The 16976-nt window shown below is 48.7% G+C and overlaps 1 protein-coding gene across 3 annotated transcripts in view; it reads right to left on the bottom strand.

Annotated features, from left to right (window-relative positions):
* Positions 1-306: 306 nt before the first annotated feature.
* The window catches only part of NOL4L (nucleolar protein 4 like), a 105948-nt gene continuing 89278 nt past the window's right edge, over positions 307-16976 (bottom strand). For all 3 annotated transcript variants that reach the window (XM_073308637.1, XM_073308640.1, XM_073308638.1), the window contains 6 exons: positions 14079-14347; positions 11689-11874; positions 11407-11598; positions 10805-10927; positions 9823-10024; positions 307-5404 (listed from right to left, as the gene is read on the bottom strand). In XM_073308637.1, the coding sequence (XP_073164738.1) occupies positions 5205-5404; positions 9823-10024; positions 10805-10927; positions 11407-11598; positions 11689-11874; positions 14079-14347 (1172 nt within the window). In that variant the 3' untranslated portion in view covers positions 307-5204. The remainder of the gene's footprint in view (positions 5405-9822; positions 10025-10804; positions 10928-11406; positions 11599-11688; positions 11875-14078; positions 14348-16976) is intronic.

Below are 16976 nucleotides of genomic sequence, written 5' to 3'. Positions count from 1 at the left end.
AATATAAGAATAGCAGCAGCTGATTGTTAAGGAAGAGACAGCACAGCTTGTTTTAAGGTACTTGAGTGATGAAGGTGTTTGTTTATTTTAAAACACCTAAATTTGAAAGCTGTTCTTGGTACCAGTAACAAACAAACTGACTTTCCATGTGTTAGGTCACAGACTGACACTGGGTTGCAAATCCGAGATCTCTAATGGGAACTCGGGAGACAGCTGATGGCATATGTCTCAGTTGGTGGAAAAAGCCTTATAAGCAAGAGGTAAAAGTGACACTAGCTATGTTTGACACTAGAGATCTGAGTCCTGTTTGTTATACAGTGTTTATTAAGTAGATTCAGTCTTATATATGATATACAGATTCAAAAGAAAAAAAGGATTCCACATACTTATGAAATCAGTGCATTTAGCAAGTAATACCATGGAAATAACAGCTTGATTAACAGCTCATTGGTCTTTGTTAAGTGAGGGGGACAGGGAGTTGGCCTGTGCTAATCATTCCACAAACAGAACAGAATTAAGTTGCATCACATATAATAGACACACATTCTAAGAATTAAAATATTAAGCCACACTTACTGGAAAAATCCACAGTATATAACACAAATTTTTATACAGCTTATTGAGGAGGAAGTGCTCATCTGCTTAAAAGAGCCACATTAAGTTGCATAGGTGCCTATCTGCAAAAATATCATTTAGAAATTAATCAATTGATTAAGCAATAAAGTGTCACCTTCGAAGCTGGATTCTCTTTCCATGGTGATTTAAGTGCCTTATGCTCAGTTTCTGAGCGTGTCGTGTCGTCGTCCGTGTCCCCCCTCCCCCCCCCAAAATGTACTAACTTTCTAAACGAACTGCCTCCTACTCCATTTGGGAGCTCCGGTGTCTCCAGAGAGAATACTCTCCTATCATTTTTATTTGAAATTAACATCTAAGATAATTTAATTGTGAATCAGTAACTGTTCAATTGTGCTGAAGGAAAGAGGGGTTTTGCCCTTCTCCCTGGCCTCCACTAGGCTTGAGCATTGTTCTAGACTCAACTGGAACCCTAAAATCAGCTAGGTAGTGTTCACCTTCATGCCTGGGATGTCAGGGAGGAGAGGCAGGGAAATACACCATCATATGGTTCTACTTCTGTTTGGGGTCCTGGCTGTTTATGGTCACCTCACCCCCTCAGATCAGCTCTCAAATTTTAAGCTACAGCTATTTTTTAAATTGATCACTTAAAAGTGTGTTCGGCTGTGCAAACGCTGACAACTCTTGCAGCACATCCCAGTTTTGTTTCTTTTAAGGTGGTTGATTATGTCAAGTGTGTCTGTGGCTTTGCTAAGCAGATGAACTGGGTGAGGTGCATCTTCCTCTTCAACAGCAGGTTTGCAGAACACACAGGGGCTGGGAGTTCTGTACATGTAAACAGTACACTTTCACTGAGTCCAAAATTAGGAGCAAAAATACAAAGGTTCACATTGGTCTTAGGTAGATACAGGCGAAGAACTGAGCTGTACAGCTCTGAAACAACCAAACAAAAGTTTCTAAAGCACCACTAAATTATATAAAAATCAGACCATGGACGGATTGTAGTTGGTATTCTGGTGAAATACTATGCTACCTTGTAAAAAGTGTTACAAAAAATTACAAATCAAAAGTATATTAACCCTCTGAGTTCAAAGCAGCATTTTGTAAATGACTGGTACTAAATCCTATGGTCACCTGTGGGAAGAAGGTGGCCCTTTGGAGTGGGGAGGTTCAGGTCACATCTGCTGGGAATCCTGTGAACACTTCCCCTTGCTGAAACACTGTCATTGGGAACTGAACATTCCCTGTGTACAAGTGGTGGTGATTAAGACGAGAGGTTTATCATCTTTCACTGGTTTTCCAGACCATCTGCTAGCCCAGTGCTCCCCTTTTGCCCCTCACAAAGCCTCTGGAAAGCCAGGGTATTTTGCTCCTGTTCGTTCCTTATCATTGAGAATCGTAAATTGAGATTCCTAACCCTTTAATATCTAGTGAAAACTTACAAAGATGGCTATGAAACAGCCTCTGAGTAGAGTCGGACCACTGATGAGTAAGGATCAGTTAGAGCACTGAGATGTTCTCTGGAGATAGCGCCAAAGAGACTAAAGATGCAGTTTACATAAAACTTTCCCTGACACCAATATGCAGTGGATCCCATTTGTTTCACAACTTGTCACAGGTACTACTGTCACCAGGGCTTCAGAAATCTGAGTTTGTGCCAGCCAGCTGCAGGTTATGAACATGAGTTGATGTTACACAGTAGGCTGTCAGTTCTTCTTCCTATGCAATCATAAGTCTCAACTGTGTTCTACCAGTGGTTTAAATATTAAGAGCTACTAAACATGAAGTTCCAGGGTGATCTGGTAAAAACAGCTAGATGTTGCATAAATACAATTTTAAACAAACTGTAGCTGATGTTGATCTGTTGTAATAAGCCCCTGGGCAATGTTTTTGTTGGCTAATTGGCTGGCAAATTTATGGCTGTGTGTTCTTGATGGCCTCTTAAAAGGAGCGGAGGCAACCATTAAGTAATGTCTATAGAGAATTCTGGGACAGCGATTGTCTCTGCCTCTCTTTAACATTAAGACTTTCACAAATGACTGTAGTTAACATTTTGTAAAAGGTTTGCTACTTCATGGTATTGTACACATAAAAATAAATATTTACATAAATTCAAAGTATGGGAGGATGCAGTGGACAAATCAAGCAGGCTTGTGAAGTGCGGACCTGAAATTTGGGCTTGTGTGTGGTCATTCTGTTCTCTGATACCTTTGCTATGATACTGACCCACACTCCCTGGAGGTTGGTCAGATTTTGTCTATTGTCCACATATGCTAAGAAACCAAATGTTAGAATGTTCCCAAAGAACCACCCTGCTGGCTCATGTTGAAATGAGGGGAATCAACTCTGATTTACAACAAAACCACCGCCTTCTCCCTGCAAGGGCTGTCTGAGTGTAGAAAATGCTCAGGAATTAAATCCCTTTTCTCCAGCAGCTGGGGAGAGTTCAGGGTTTGGGGAAAGTGGTCAATGCACTAGTTAATCCCTTTTAGGGCCAGGCTGGGCAGTCCTGTTCTAGAGAGCCAGAAGCCTGGTCTACTTTACAGCTAAGGAAAGGGATAGGGCCTTGTTTTTTAGCCAGCAGTTTTCCCACTAGCATGAATGGAAACTAATTTAGTTAAAAAGGTTCTTGAAAAACCATTTCAGGCTCAGTCCCTGCTGGTGCCCAACCTGTGCTGCCTGAAAGTGTAAAACCCATGTGTTAGTATGGTTATTTCTGCAGTATGGGGGATGGGGACGGAGGGGGGGAAGGACGGGGGACAAAGTAGACCACCACTGCAGAGCAGAAACCTTCATCACTGAAGTGAGTTCTCAATAAATTGGTCTAAAAGGAGCTAACTTCAGAGAAGGAAACCACCTGCATTTAAAATGATCAAAATTATTTTAATATTCTTCAAGTCTATCTGGTGCTGCTGCTTGTGGTCCTGGCCCTGGAAAGGAGGACAGGAGACTAATTCTGCCAGCACTGACAAGGGAGAGGGTGAGGAGAATTCTCACAGATTCTTAGGCAGCAATTTACTGCTGCTTTTTATGGCTACAGACTATGTTGCATTGCTTGGCCCTGCTCAGCATCTTGATGCTCGAGCAAAGTCCCTGGTTTTAGCAGCACTGCTAGTAGGTATTGCACTGAGCAAAGGGAAGTGCATTGGTTTTGTTTCTTGGGAGGGTGGGAGTTGGGGAGAAACAGCAATGGTGATCAGGCCAGATCTTTCCCCACACTTTAGGAATTGTGAGCTTTTACCAGGACTGTTACTGGGGGGATGAGGGGCGGAACCTGGGCCCTGGGGAGAATTTACACCCTTTCTGCTGCTGAGAGTCTCCTAATTCTTTCCTTTTGAGTAGGAATGAACTGATTGTTTAACTGAAGTAGTTTACTTTTCTCCCTAAAAGTCTGCACTGGTCTTTATTATTCACATGAGTTTCTCTAAACAGGTCTCTTGCTGCTGCCCCCAGCGCTGGTTTCCCGTACACTTGTGGAGACAGCCTGGGATTCCTCACTGAGGAGAGGTCAGACGTCATCCATTGTGACAGAGAGCTGCTGTCCATCAGCAGTGCATGTCCTTCCTTCTCTTCTGAACAAAAAGGGAGCCAGCTGGGGTCAGCTGTCTATCTGCTGGTTTAGCTTTGACTCCTCAGTGTTATCTACTTGTCTGCTCCCCAGTCTTGGATGCACATCATAGTGATATACATTATGGAGTGAACTTTCAGAACCCCAATGAGTCCTGGAAAAAGCCCACAATGGAGTGTGAGGTAGAATATGGATGGTGAATGCATGACAGTGGTTCTCAGATACTTCCTGTTTTGCTCTGCAATGAGCTAAATGAGTGTAAGAGGTCCTTCCAGTTGGAGGTCTACTGAGCTTGCTGAGTCTCTCTGCAGGAGATATTGGACCCCATTGCTACTGCTACAGGACCGCTTAGAGTAAAGGTCTAACAAGACACTCTTTCCTCATTGTTCAGGTTCTGCCTAAGCTTGCTGGAGGCTGAGCAGCCTAGAAGTTCTAGGGCTAGATGGCAAACTTGCATCCTGTGGAAAGGGGTCTCTCCCAGGAGAAGTCGGTGGAGTTACTCAGCCATTAGTAGTGTAGTGATATGGAATGTGTTAATTCACAGGAATAAATTCCTTCTGATCAGACGGACACAAAACTGGCAATCTGTACAAACTCAAAAGAATCCATTTTCAGAAAAATAAATTACTAAAGGGAGAGGAGGGACCATTTCTCAATAAATATGCAATTCTGCTCACCTAAGACCTTGAAAGGTAATTATCTGGGGATGGGATTCTAATGTTGGGGTCCACAAAGGTTATTCTAAATACATCTGCAGCCCCAAGCCTCCCCAAGCTCCCTTCCACCCTAAAAAAATCCCACACCCATCCAAGCTGTAGGTTTGGCTGCTTCTGCTCATCTAGGCGCACCTGTGTTGAGAGAGTCAAAAATATGTCCTTGTGCCCCAAGTCCCAGGTGCTTGGAGTGTGAAAGAAAACAGTTCTAGGGTTCCACCTTTAAAAACTAAATGTACCAGCTACTGGGTGGGAGGACGATGGTTAGTCCTGAGCGGGATACCAGTGGGAGCCTGTTTCCAAAGGGTGTAAATTGTCTTCTGCCACAGGAGCTACACAGACACCAGGAGTCAGTTCTGCTGTAAAATGAGGTTTTCCAGTTCATCTGCAGACCGAAGAAGAAAAGCCGCTGACTCTCGGTAGCCGGCAATCAATTGCCGCACGGCACTGATCTCTGTGGGGCTCAGCTGGGCAGCTGGCATCCCCCTGCTGGTGCTGTTAGAAGGGGCTGTGCTTGAGGCCCCACCTTTCATGCTGAGATCAGTAGGACCTGCAATGGAAAAGTAAGAGGGAGGTTCAGGAAAAGACACTAGCACAGTTGCTGCCCCAAAGTGGCGCATCCAATTTAGAGGCAAAAACTCCACCAGCACCTGCTGTTTTGATTCAGAGCCCCGTGTACAGCACTCTCCATGCAGTCCTGAGCCCTACAGAACAGACTGTCAACTTGTAGGCACCTTCCAACTGCTGCTGTGTCACAGAGGCACTGCCATGGCTCTCGGTTCCCCTTGTCGAAGAGAGCGGGGGTGTGTGTGTATTTTGTGAACATACTGTACGAACAGTCAGACTAACCCTCTGCTCTGCTAGGAGTCAGCTCAGGCACAATTCAGACACCTCCGTTTTAACACTGTAATAAAACCGGCAAGGAGGGAGGGGGTTTTCACCTACAATATGAAGATATATTCACTGCAGTTTGTAATGGGCTGGGATCGCAATGAAACACTGGGGAGCTTGGCTGAATGAGCATAAAATGTAAAGGCTCAGTCAACTCAGAGAAAATATCGTACCTACAGTTGTTCCAACCGACTCCTCAGAGTACTGAAACCTAAGGGTGAGGGGAAACAGTGTTCTCCGTTTCTGGTTCTTCTCTGCATTTGACAGCATGTTGCATGGAGTGGTTTCATTGTTTATGGTCAGTTGTGTAATTTTCATGCTCCTGGCATAGGTTCTGGAACTAGGAGGAGCCCCCCTCCCCCAGTGGTTTCCATCAAATACAGGGTTTAGTTTGGTTCAATGGCTCTCAGCACCCCCACTATACAAATTGTTCCAGCACCCCTGGTTCCAGCAGGGGCGCCCAAGCATACTCTGCAAGAGGGTGTTTCCCAGTGCCAGCAACACATAGGTGTGACAGGAGGAGCAGTAGCCTTGAGCATGTTTGGGGATGTTGCTCTTTGGCTCATCCAAAAAACCTCTTCAACACACAAAATGCCTTCATTTAAAAAAAAAAAAAAAAAAAATCAAATGATGGGGACTAAAATATTGTTCTAGGACTGTGCGTTTGCATGATGTGCTCCACCAATGAGAGACAATCCCCGGAGCATATGAGTTAATTCCAACCCCGCAAACACAACCGTAACCTGATGCAAGTGAGTAACTTTTTCTCTCTCTCAGGTACTTTTCTAGTCCTGGTCCCTGGTATCTGAGCACCTCACAATCTTGCTTGTTCTCTCAGCACCCCTGTGGGGCAGGGCAGGGCTGTTCTCTTCAGCTTAAAACTGGAGAAAAGAGCCACTGAGAGGCCAGCTGATTTGTGCAAGCCTACCCAGGAAGTCTGTGCTGAACCCATGTCTCCTCAGTCCCAGGCTAGTGCCCTGCACACTGGGCCCTCCATCCACGCAAGGAGACCCAGCGAGTTTGGTGGCAGCTGCGGGGTGCTCTTTACTACTGAATGAATTTGGGGCTGCTTAAGCAATTAGGAGCCTACTTTCTGAGCAGGCTTAATCCCCCTGCTGTCTGAAGATCCTGGTGTGATTTGGGTTACAGATGAAGAGCAGACAGCACTTGAGAGGAGGCTGGTCGTGGCGAAATGAGGCCTAGTCAGTGGATCTGGGTCGGGGAGGACAATGAAAGAAGGCACAAAGGTGCTGGTGGGAGGAGGAGGGGATAGGGAGCAGTAAAGCAAGAACTGTGGGCAGGGTGCAAGGTGGGAGGAGGTGCAGACCGTGGCAGTGCTTTAAAAGCAGGGACAGTGAGTTTGACAGGAGAGCTGGTGAGCTCCTTGAGGAGAGGTGGTTAAGGAGGAAAATGACTTCAGTTGTTGTGTGTTAAATAGATTGAAAGGAAAGGGAGGCCAGCCGAGGCAGACAGCCACAGCGTGAAGCACAATTCTGGCAGTGGGGAAGGGTGGTGACAGTGGGAGGGAGGGAGGAGGCTGGATGCAATGAGAGAAGGAAATGGAAGAATCGAAGCTAACTCTGTGATTGTGAGTCTGAGTGATGGGGAGGGATGGAGCTGTCGGGTGATGGAGAAGTTGGGCTTTTCACTGTGTTCAGGCTGAGGAAGTGTTGGGACATGTAGGAAGAGAGAGCAGAGATGGGAAAGCTGAGAGTCTAGGCAGGGGTAGATTGAGAGCCATCAGTACAATGGAAATAAGGGACACCCCAGGAGGAGGTGAGGTCACCCAGAAGGTAAGTGGCAGGGAGAAGGGAGAGTACGAACCCAACAGTGGGGGTAACAGGAGGAGAAGGAAAGGGTCCCCTAAGAGGCAACATTAAAGCAGCAATCAACGAAGTAGGAGTAGAACAAACACTGGACAGTCAAGGGACGGGCTTGAGGAGAAGTAGGCAGTCGAAGACAGCAGAGGTCATGGAGGGGAAAGGAGTGGGGTTAGTGACTTGAGGGGAGTTTTAGTGGAGAGGGAAAGGCAACAAACAGCCGAGAAGGGAGCTGCATTGGGAGCATAAAGCTTGCTCAAGAGGAGGAAGGAAATGGGGTAACAGGGAAGTGGGTAGGCTGGGGAAAACGGCCTGTTTCTATGCAGAGTGATAGATAAGAGAGATGGCGCTGCAGCACAAACTCCAGGAACTCGGGTGGGGGCGCGGGGGGACACAGAATAGTGCAGACTTCATTCAAACAGGGGTGAAAAAGGGACACAGATGGGGATGAGGGAAGGAATTATGAGAGGATCTGGCAGGAGCTCTCTTGGCTTTAAAGGAGTTGGCAAGAGCCTGGGCAGAGGAGGGTTTGGGGCAGAGGCCAAAATGGAGAGAAGCACGATTTCAGCTTTGTGCTGCCTGTGCATGCCTGGAATAGGCCCTGGTTGGTCAATTTGCGGTAAGGTGTCATGAGAACAGCTGTGTGGGTGGGCAGCACCTCAAGGAAACTGCACAGTGGAAACTGCCACCTAACCCTAATCCTGCTTCCCCTCCTGCACTGGGAGCCCCGGAATGCCTGTGCTAGTCTAGAAAGGAAGTGTAACATCCTCTACTCTAGCTGTAAGGATTAGGTCTCAGCAGCTGGAGACTAGGGTGGGCTCTTTACTCAGGGTTAAGAGGCATTAGGAAGGGATGATAACAGTTAATCCCAGACAGGCATCTTTCAGGACTCTGGAAATCACATCCTTTCAAATCCTTACTCCATGCAGCTAGGGAGGGGTGGGGGGACGAGGCCCCAGGAAAGGCACTGAGGCCTGGAGCAAACAGGAGCGAGGGGTTCAGTGGCAAAGGCTGCTGAGGGGAATGTCTCAGGGAGGAAAGAAGTCTTGTGCTATTGGTTGTGTGCTAATGGAGATGGGCAAGGTGACTTGCATATACCGTTCTAAAGGGGTTCTTAGAAGAACCCAGATAGATCCAGAAGCAAAAGCCCTGTTCCTCTCCGCACACTACTCCTGGCCAGGCTCTCCAATCAGGGTTTCCAGGCATGCACCTGGGTGCGAGGCTGTGGAAGCAGGTCAGGTGATTGCCTGACAGGTCTGGCTAGAGGGGCTCCAGCCACTACTGCTCAGGAGTGGCACAAGAACAAACCCAAGAGGCTACTGCTGAGATGTGTGAGATCCTCTGATGCAAGATCACCCAATTCCATGCTTTACAGAGAGAGGCTTCTGGTCAGGGCATGTCTATGCCAGGCAGGGCTGGCCCTCAGTGTGGTCCTATGCTTCCCCAGCCCAGACTAATCATTCTGTTTACTGGATCATTCACTGTCACGTTATTAAATCTAACTGATCAGGCTTGTTCTCTCCCTCTCCTCAGGTTCTTTCTTTCCCTACGCCTTGCAACACAGACCCCCCATCCCACGCTCCCTTTGCCTGGCCTCCTCCCCCTGACACTACTGCTAGCAAGAGGGTTATTATTTATTATCTTTTAGATTGTGGCAGCACCCACAGCATGATCAGTGCTTTCCTAACTCACAGGCAGACAGGACCCCTGGCCCAACCAGCGTCCTATAAAAAGACACATGAAGGGTGGGGGAAGGGTTGTCTCATATCAGCAAGGCAATCAGGGTGGTGACAGGTGCCTGCCTTGGTTAATTATTAATAGGTGGTACCTGTGGGTTTTTTTTTTTAAGTTAAACTAAATTCCTTTCCCCCACAGTTCAGCCCTTGTCTTTCTCCCATGCTGTCTTCCAGCCTCAGTCAGCTAGTTTATTGTGGGAGTAGGGGGTCCTCAGGAGCAACTGAGGGGTGGCTCTGCAGAGGAAGGGGGCTGGTGTGAGCCCCTTGCATCGGCAGTGCTTGGAGAGCAGGAGCAGCCTCAGCCTCCCCTCATTCAGCCAGAGTTGGAGGCATGGCCTAGCAAAGCATCATCTTTCTAGTTGCAGAGCAGGGAGAGCAGAAAGGAACCTCCAGCTCCCTGCTTGTATTCTATAGCACACTCCTCTCAAGCAGTCTTCAAACCCCATTTGAATGGAGCGAGTGGAGACAGAGGAGACCCAATTCTGTGTCACTCCCAAGTGCCACTCCTCTGCCTTTCTTACCATTACTGTGGTTCCCTGTTTGCAGTGAAGTGGGTGGCTGCAGGCTGCCTCCAAGGGTCCCATAGCCACGGTAACTGTAGTTCAAGCTTCCGTTGATGTAGACCGGATCCTGGGAGTAAGATGAAGCTGGCAGTGAATAGGAGGAGTGCGTGATGGCTGTGGAATCTCTGGAGTGCTGCTTATCCAAGGGGATTGGCTCATCCTACAGCAAGGAAAGCAAACCGATTTATTCCAGTGAGGAGACTTTCCTGCCCTTCACTTCCAGTGGAAGGGCTGCACCAAGCACAGTTGGCTTTTCTACTCTCTGATTCCCTGGAATGACCTCTTGGGCCAGCCCACACCAACATCCTGGTATCCCAGCCAATCAGAGCATAGGAAGAGCAAGGATGGCTTCAAACCTAGTTACAGATATGTGAAGCTCCCGTGTTCCACAGCTTTCCCAGAAAATTGTGAGGAAGGTGTTTAAATACACACAGCCAAAGCATGCCTGACCCTTTCCCCCTGGGCAGAGCAGGCATGTGTAGCTGCTGCTCTCTCCTTGTGTTAGGAATGAACTACTGCTCACACGTCCTTGTCAATTAAAGGAAGCATCCCTCACCCACCTCCTGCACAAGAGTCCCTCCACTGCTAGTTTGCTTGTCCCTGTCCTCATCTCTCTTCAGTCTGGGCTCTCTCAGCCTCCCCTGCGCACACTCACTACCATATAAATTGTTTCTTCCTGTTCTCCAGACTGTCTTCCCCCGTCACATGTGCTCTGCCTACGTTCTCCCTCTACAACATACATGCACAGCCTGGTCTTTCCCTTTCTAGGCAAACTGTAAGCAGACCAAACTTGCACGGCTTGAACCAGGTATTGTGCACATCACCAGTGAGCAAGATCTCTGCTGACCTCATCTGTCAATTCTGGTTCATCTTCTGCCTCTGACTGGGGACAGAGCAGATGAAATTGTGCCTAGCATGCAAAGGATTACTGGGATCGTACCTGGGATGTCTGATATATCTCCAGCCGCATTCTCTTGGCTGCTTTCCGTGTTTCACTCTCGCATGCAGCTGCAAGGATATTTTCTGCCATGGCTGAGGTCAGATGTGGTGGGGTGGGTCTGGTCTGTGGAGACATAGAACCAGGTAGGTCATCTTTTGGGAAACATGGATACTGATGGAAACAATCATTTTATGTGTCTTGACCATTCAGATTGTGCATTGTACATTTGCCAGGAGCATGGCAAGAGCACAGAATACTCGCAAGCTCTTAAAAGTTAATATTTAAAATCAAGATATATAAGGTCTCAACTTTTTAACCCGCCAGTGCTTGCATCTGTTTCTCCATCCGCTAGTGTCAGTGTGTCTCTGCCATGCACACCCTTCGGGTGGCAGAGAACATGTAGTGACATTTCAAAAAAAACTAGCATTGGAAGCAGGGGCACAGACAATATCCGAAATGGATCATGATCTGGTTCCTCTCTTCCACACATCTGGAAGGAGGACAAGTCTGCAGGCACTAGGGAGGCCTTTCGAGCAGGAGGAATGTGAGAAAGGGAGAGCAGTAGGGCAACAAGGGCACGGAAGGCAGGGGAAGCAGCTCACCATCTCCATGCCGTTCTTTTTCATACGGCGGCAGGATTTGAGGTAAGTGCGAATGCGTTTGCGAGCTCTCTCCTGGAACTCAGGGAACTGTCGGCTGCAGGACTCGATGATCGCCTGGATTTTCTCTTTGGGCTGCTTGGAGATGGGAACCATTCGGTCCAGATTCTCATCCACAAAAAGGCGCACAAACATCTGCAAAGAGAATGGAGAAGGGTTGGGGAGATGGACGCAGCAGAGACCTAGGACAGCAAGACCCACTCGTCCCTAGCCTGTTACTCTTACATTGAAGGCCTTTAATCGCTCTGGATCCATCCCCTCTGAGTCATTTATCTTATCGTTATCCTCATGGTCGTCATGGTCGTCATCATCTTCATCTGCTGTGGGCGCTCTGCCAACGGTCAGGTCCTCCGGACAGCCACTGACCTCGGTCTTGATGGAGTCATAACTGCCAGAACTGTATGGAGGGGACTGAGAGAGAACAGGGGGAGTCATGAGCACCCAGACCTCAACTCACCCTCCAGTCTTTGCCAAAGGCCAGGAGCCTGATTTCAAACAGGCCAAGGAACGGGGGAAGCAGAATCCCTTTGTCTTTGCCAGTTTACTCTGGCTACTGTGCTCCTTTTACGGGTCTGTCTAAAAGAAAGCTTTCTCCCTCACCACATAGCCTTTCCTGCTGCCTGATCCTGCTATGAAGTCATATCCTTATGACATCACAATCTGCTGCCCTGGAAATGATGGAGCTGTCACAAATTCAGCGTTAGGGTCACTGCAGGATCACACAGGAGCAGATGGGCTAGGAGAGAAAATTAGCAAAAGAGAGACTCGGGCAAACTGTGATAAATAAGAGCATCACAAGATGGAAGCAGCAAAGAGGCAAAGTCCCATGGAGCCACTCCCTCTTACGCGGAGTTTGTTTAAAGGGCAGGTGTGGGGTCCTTCTATTACCATCTGTGATGAATTACACTGTGGCCAATAGGCCATAAATTGTACAGGGATCTGTTCTCTAGAAAACCCTGCAGTTGGGTTGTGAGACCTCTCATCTTGTTCCTGTCAGGGAGAGGAATGGCATACGGTAGCCCTGTGGCTGAAGTCATGGATTCAGACTCTGCAGCCCTGGATTCAGTTCTCACCCTGCAACAGATGTTGCCTGTGTGATTTTGGCCAGGTCACTTAGAGCCAGATTTTCCAAGGTACTTAAAGATGAAGATGGGATGTGGTGCAATTTTCAAAATGGCCAAAGGAGATTAGGCACCTCGCCCCCATTTACATTTTCAAAGGACTGAAGTAGCGGCACCTAGCTGGCTTTTGGGCCTTTTGAAAATCCCACAGAGCCACTGTCTGCATCTTTAAGCACCTAAATACTCTGGAAATCTGGTACTTTGTGTGTCTAGCCTAGTTTCCTATCTGTAAAATGGGTATGATTGAGAGGCGCTCCCTATGGGCCCTTCATCCCCGTAGTGCAGATAAAGCAGGCCAAAGTCCGGAGCACAAAACAGGAAAGATTCAAGCCATCTGTCCTTGCCCACAGTTCTGTCAAGATCCGGTGGATGCTCTGGACTTGTCACTCTGATCATGGGCATAGGAGCTGTAGGGGGCGCGGCTTACGCATGTGTACACCAGGTGCTGTCTTCTGAAAGTTTTGTCACTGTTTTGATGTGTACACGCACACACAGAGCTTCACTGTGTTCCCAAGAACACTCAGTTGGGTACTCCTGGGAACGCTAACAGGCCCACTGGTGAACCTGTTCCTACAACAGCAGAGATTCACTTACTCCACCAGGCAACGGGCACAACGTGCATTCTGCCACCCAAACTTAGCTTTAAAAAGCTGGTTTGTGTGAGAGGGGATTGCTGAGGCATTACAGGTGGCTGATCCTGGATTTATGGTTCTGCAGTGAGATTGGGAGATCCACCACAGCAGAGACAGCATCTGCTGAAACCTCCTGGGAAGACGCTATGCTTGCGCTGACTGTTGGCTTTGCATCTGTTATGGCTAGGGTGTGTTGGGAGAGGAGGCTGGGGGAATGACTTTCACAGGGAATGCCTAAGGGGATTTTCTTCTATGAAACAGAACTGAAAGAGTTGAGGCTGAGATAAGGGTGGGAGATGCTTCTGTCTCCACTGAGGAGTGTTAAAAGCCCATTCCATAGTAATGTCTTTTATAGGCCATGCGAAAATAAACATGCTCAGCAGCAGGGTCTTTGTGGAGCTGTCTGGGGGCAGGGCTATGGCTGCATGCCATGGGCCCTGGGGTTCCTGGTACAATACTTCCTCTCTCCTTACCTCTGCTAACCACACTGTCTCTAGTTGGGCCTTGTTTTACTGAACAGCAAGAGCCCCAAGCCTGGAGCAAGGCCAGGCACAGCTGCTCTCTAGCAGTTCCTCAGAACCAGCAGAGCACAGCTAGATGCTTTCCCCTTCCCTCCCTAGAAGGGAATGCATTCAGCTCCCTGAGCAGACTCCACCCCTCTCCCAACCAGCCCCCAGGCTGAGCAGTGCTCTCTCCTCTCCATGGAGAGGAGCAAAGTCCTCTGCTGCCCTCGGACATCTCGTGTGCAGTTTCCTCCATTTTACTATCAGGCTGTGGAAGGCTGTAAATGAGGCTGCTCATTTTGCCCCTGCTTATGCAGTCTGTGCACCCCCCGAAGCCCCGCACACTTGGCCAGACCAACCTCTGCTGTAGTCTTTGCTGTGTACTTCACCCGGCTCCGCAGCCCGTCGGCACAGCTGTCTGACTGGTAGGAAGGAGTGACATGGGCAGGCGGGAGCTTGTCACACAGGTTGATGGGCTGGTCCTCGGCCGAAGCAGTGAAGTCCATGGGGGCAGCAGTTCCATTCCCGTTCATTTCCGGGAAGGTGCTGTCTCCCTGAGTGCTGCTGGAGGTGGAGGGGTTCAGGGTGGAGGAACCATTCCCACTGCAACTCTCTGATGAGGAATCATCTGCAATGAGAGGGACATGTTATCTCAAATCCCTCAGACCCCTTCCCTTAAAGCACCCATCGGCCCTAGACCCCTTGGGCACCTGCAGACAAGCCAGGAGAGCAGCTTCTGTGCCCTCCCAAAGGGAGGAGGTGGCATCCTGCTCCAGACAGCCAGCGGGCACACTGGCTGAGAGAGAAATGAGTTGTTTATGACCCTTCGCTCTGCTGAACCTGGGTTCCCAGAATCCCATGTGCTCAGTGTGCCTGGCTTGCACACCAGTCAGCATGGGCACTGCCAGGAACAGATACTCATAACACATAGGCCTAGGCTCCAGGCCATTACCCCTGGGCATGACCCCCCTGCTGAACGATGGATGGCAGCTTACGGGATCAGAACATTCCTGTTCCTGGGAGGCAGCTTGACTGTGTCAAGTCCAGCAGTTTACAGAGCCCCTCGCCGCTGGGGGCTTTCCTGCTGAACAATCCCCGAAGTGAAAGAATGGCAGACACCTTCCTTCCCTCCCTCCCCACCATGGGAAGAGTAGTCCTTTTCTTACTCACTCCCCTGAAGTCAATGGGAGTTTTCCTTGCTGTGGAATTTCCATTTTACCAACACTGTAGGAAAGGGGCCCTTCCCCTCCCTGTGCACTCTCTCTGGTTTTAGGCTATTTCGGAAGTGATGTTCTTCCCCCCGCAGGAAAAAATGAACTTCAGGCCCTCAAGCTTCCCAGGTACTGCCCGCTGCAGAGAGATTTCAGAGTCAGTAGTGACCCAAGAGGACAGACCTCACTGGGCCTTTTGGCAGAAATGCATATTAGTGCAAAATGGAAGAAGCTTTATGGGACCTAGGGGAGCCCTGTCATTAAAAACACAGGCACCCATCCCATCCCAGGGACTTCTTGCATAGGTCCTGTTGTAGCAATGGCTTCTGCAGATAGAACTACCTGCTCCTCTGCACGAACCACACAGACATATGGACACAGAAGAGGGATGGTACCCAGGAGAGAGGTAGGGAGTCAGTCAGTATGCCTGTCTTTCTATCGCTGTGGTATCGGAGCGCCTGAATGTAGACCCCAGATCTGTGCGTTGCAAAGAAACGCCATCCATTCGTCCTCCATGCACAATCCAACTTGCTTCCCACTGCAGCTCCCCCCAACTTCTCCCAGAGCTCCCTCCAATTCACAGTCACAGCTCACTCCCTTTACCTTCTCTCCTTTCTTTGGCTCACTGACATATACTGTCTTTCCCTGCACCTTTGTTATACAGACCATCCAGCTCCCCATTTCACAGGCACAGACACCCTCCCTTCGACCCTGTGCCTACACAGTTCTCCCCCAGCTTCCCGGCACACTTTCTTATGCATATGTCTGCTTCCAGCCATGGTGCCCTGCACATGCTTCCCAGTCTCCTCCCTATGCACAAGCCTCTAAATGTCTTGGACACAACCCCGTTATCACATACCCCTTTCCTTTCATGGACATGGACTGTGTCTTACACTTACACACACACACACGCCTTCACTCCTCCTCCTCATTTACACACACATCTCCACAGCTCCTCACACCATCGGTATGTGGCATTAGTGCTGCTCTTGAAAACAGTTTGATCTTGCGCAGAAATAGCTTTCCCCTCCTGCACACACCTCCTAGGCAAAGCAGCAGGGAGAGCCTGGCTCTAGAACGCCCAGGAGCCAGTCTCCTGGGTCAGATGTCACATGTTTAAACTCCGCTCTGTCTATTTCCTCTTCCCTTCCCCGCTGCAGAAAAACCTTTATTTCATTAGGTGCCGCTTGGAGAGGGAATGGGAGCTGCTTCCTGTGTACTCTGAGCTGTGCTTCAAACAAAGAAGCTGCACCGACTGACAAGCAGATGGCGGTCCCTGGCTTCCTGTTCCCTGTATCCTTGCTCATGCAGCAGGACAATAGGGGTCAGACTGCAAGAGAACAGATGGGATTCTAGCGCATGTGCAGTGAGTCCAAAGGTGTGTGTGAAAGGAGGGGGGAAGGAAGGTGTACTAGCTGCTGCTATCAGTCTGTCCCTCTCCTCCCCCACTCTTTGCTCTACAGGGAAACTTTAATGAGTGAACTTTCCTGTGACCCCTGTGGAGGCTGCAGCAGCAAGGACTTTGTATCCTTTAGAATAAACAGATTCAAGTACAATTAGGCATCTGAATGAAGTGCAAGGGGCCAAGCGGGACTTGGAATCACAGCAACGTAGGGCTGGAAGGGACCTTGAGAAACCATCTCATCCAGACCCCTGTGCTGATGCAGGACCAAGTAAACCTGCACCACTGGCTTTCAACCTTTCCAAACTCCTGTACCCCTTTCCGGAGGCTGATTTGTCTTGCGCAGCCCTCACTTAAAAACGACTTGCTTACAAAAGCAGACCTAAAAATACGAAAGGGTCACCGCACACTAGTACTGAAAAAGTGCTGACTTTCTCACTGGTACCATAGAATTATAAAATAAATCAACTGGAATATAAATACTATACGTACATTTCAGTGTGTAGTATGTATAAACAATAGAGCTGTATAAACAAGTCAGTGTCCCTATGAAATTTTAGCTTGTTCTGACTTAGCTAGTGCTTCTTCTGGAGCCTGATGTAAAACTAGGCAAACCTCTAGATGAGGGGATGTGTACTCTCTGG

Source organism: Lepidochelys kempii, chromosome 13 (assembly GCF_965140265.1).
Source record: "Lepidochelys kempii isolate rLepKem1 chromosome 13, rLepKem1.hap2, whole genome shotgun sequence".
NCBI classification, from domain to species: Eukaryota; Metazoa; Chordata; order Testudines; family Cheloniidae; genus Lepidochelys; species Lepidochelys kempii.
This window is presented reverse-complemented; position numbering and strand designations above follow the sequence as displayed.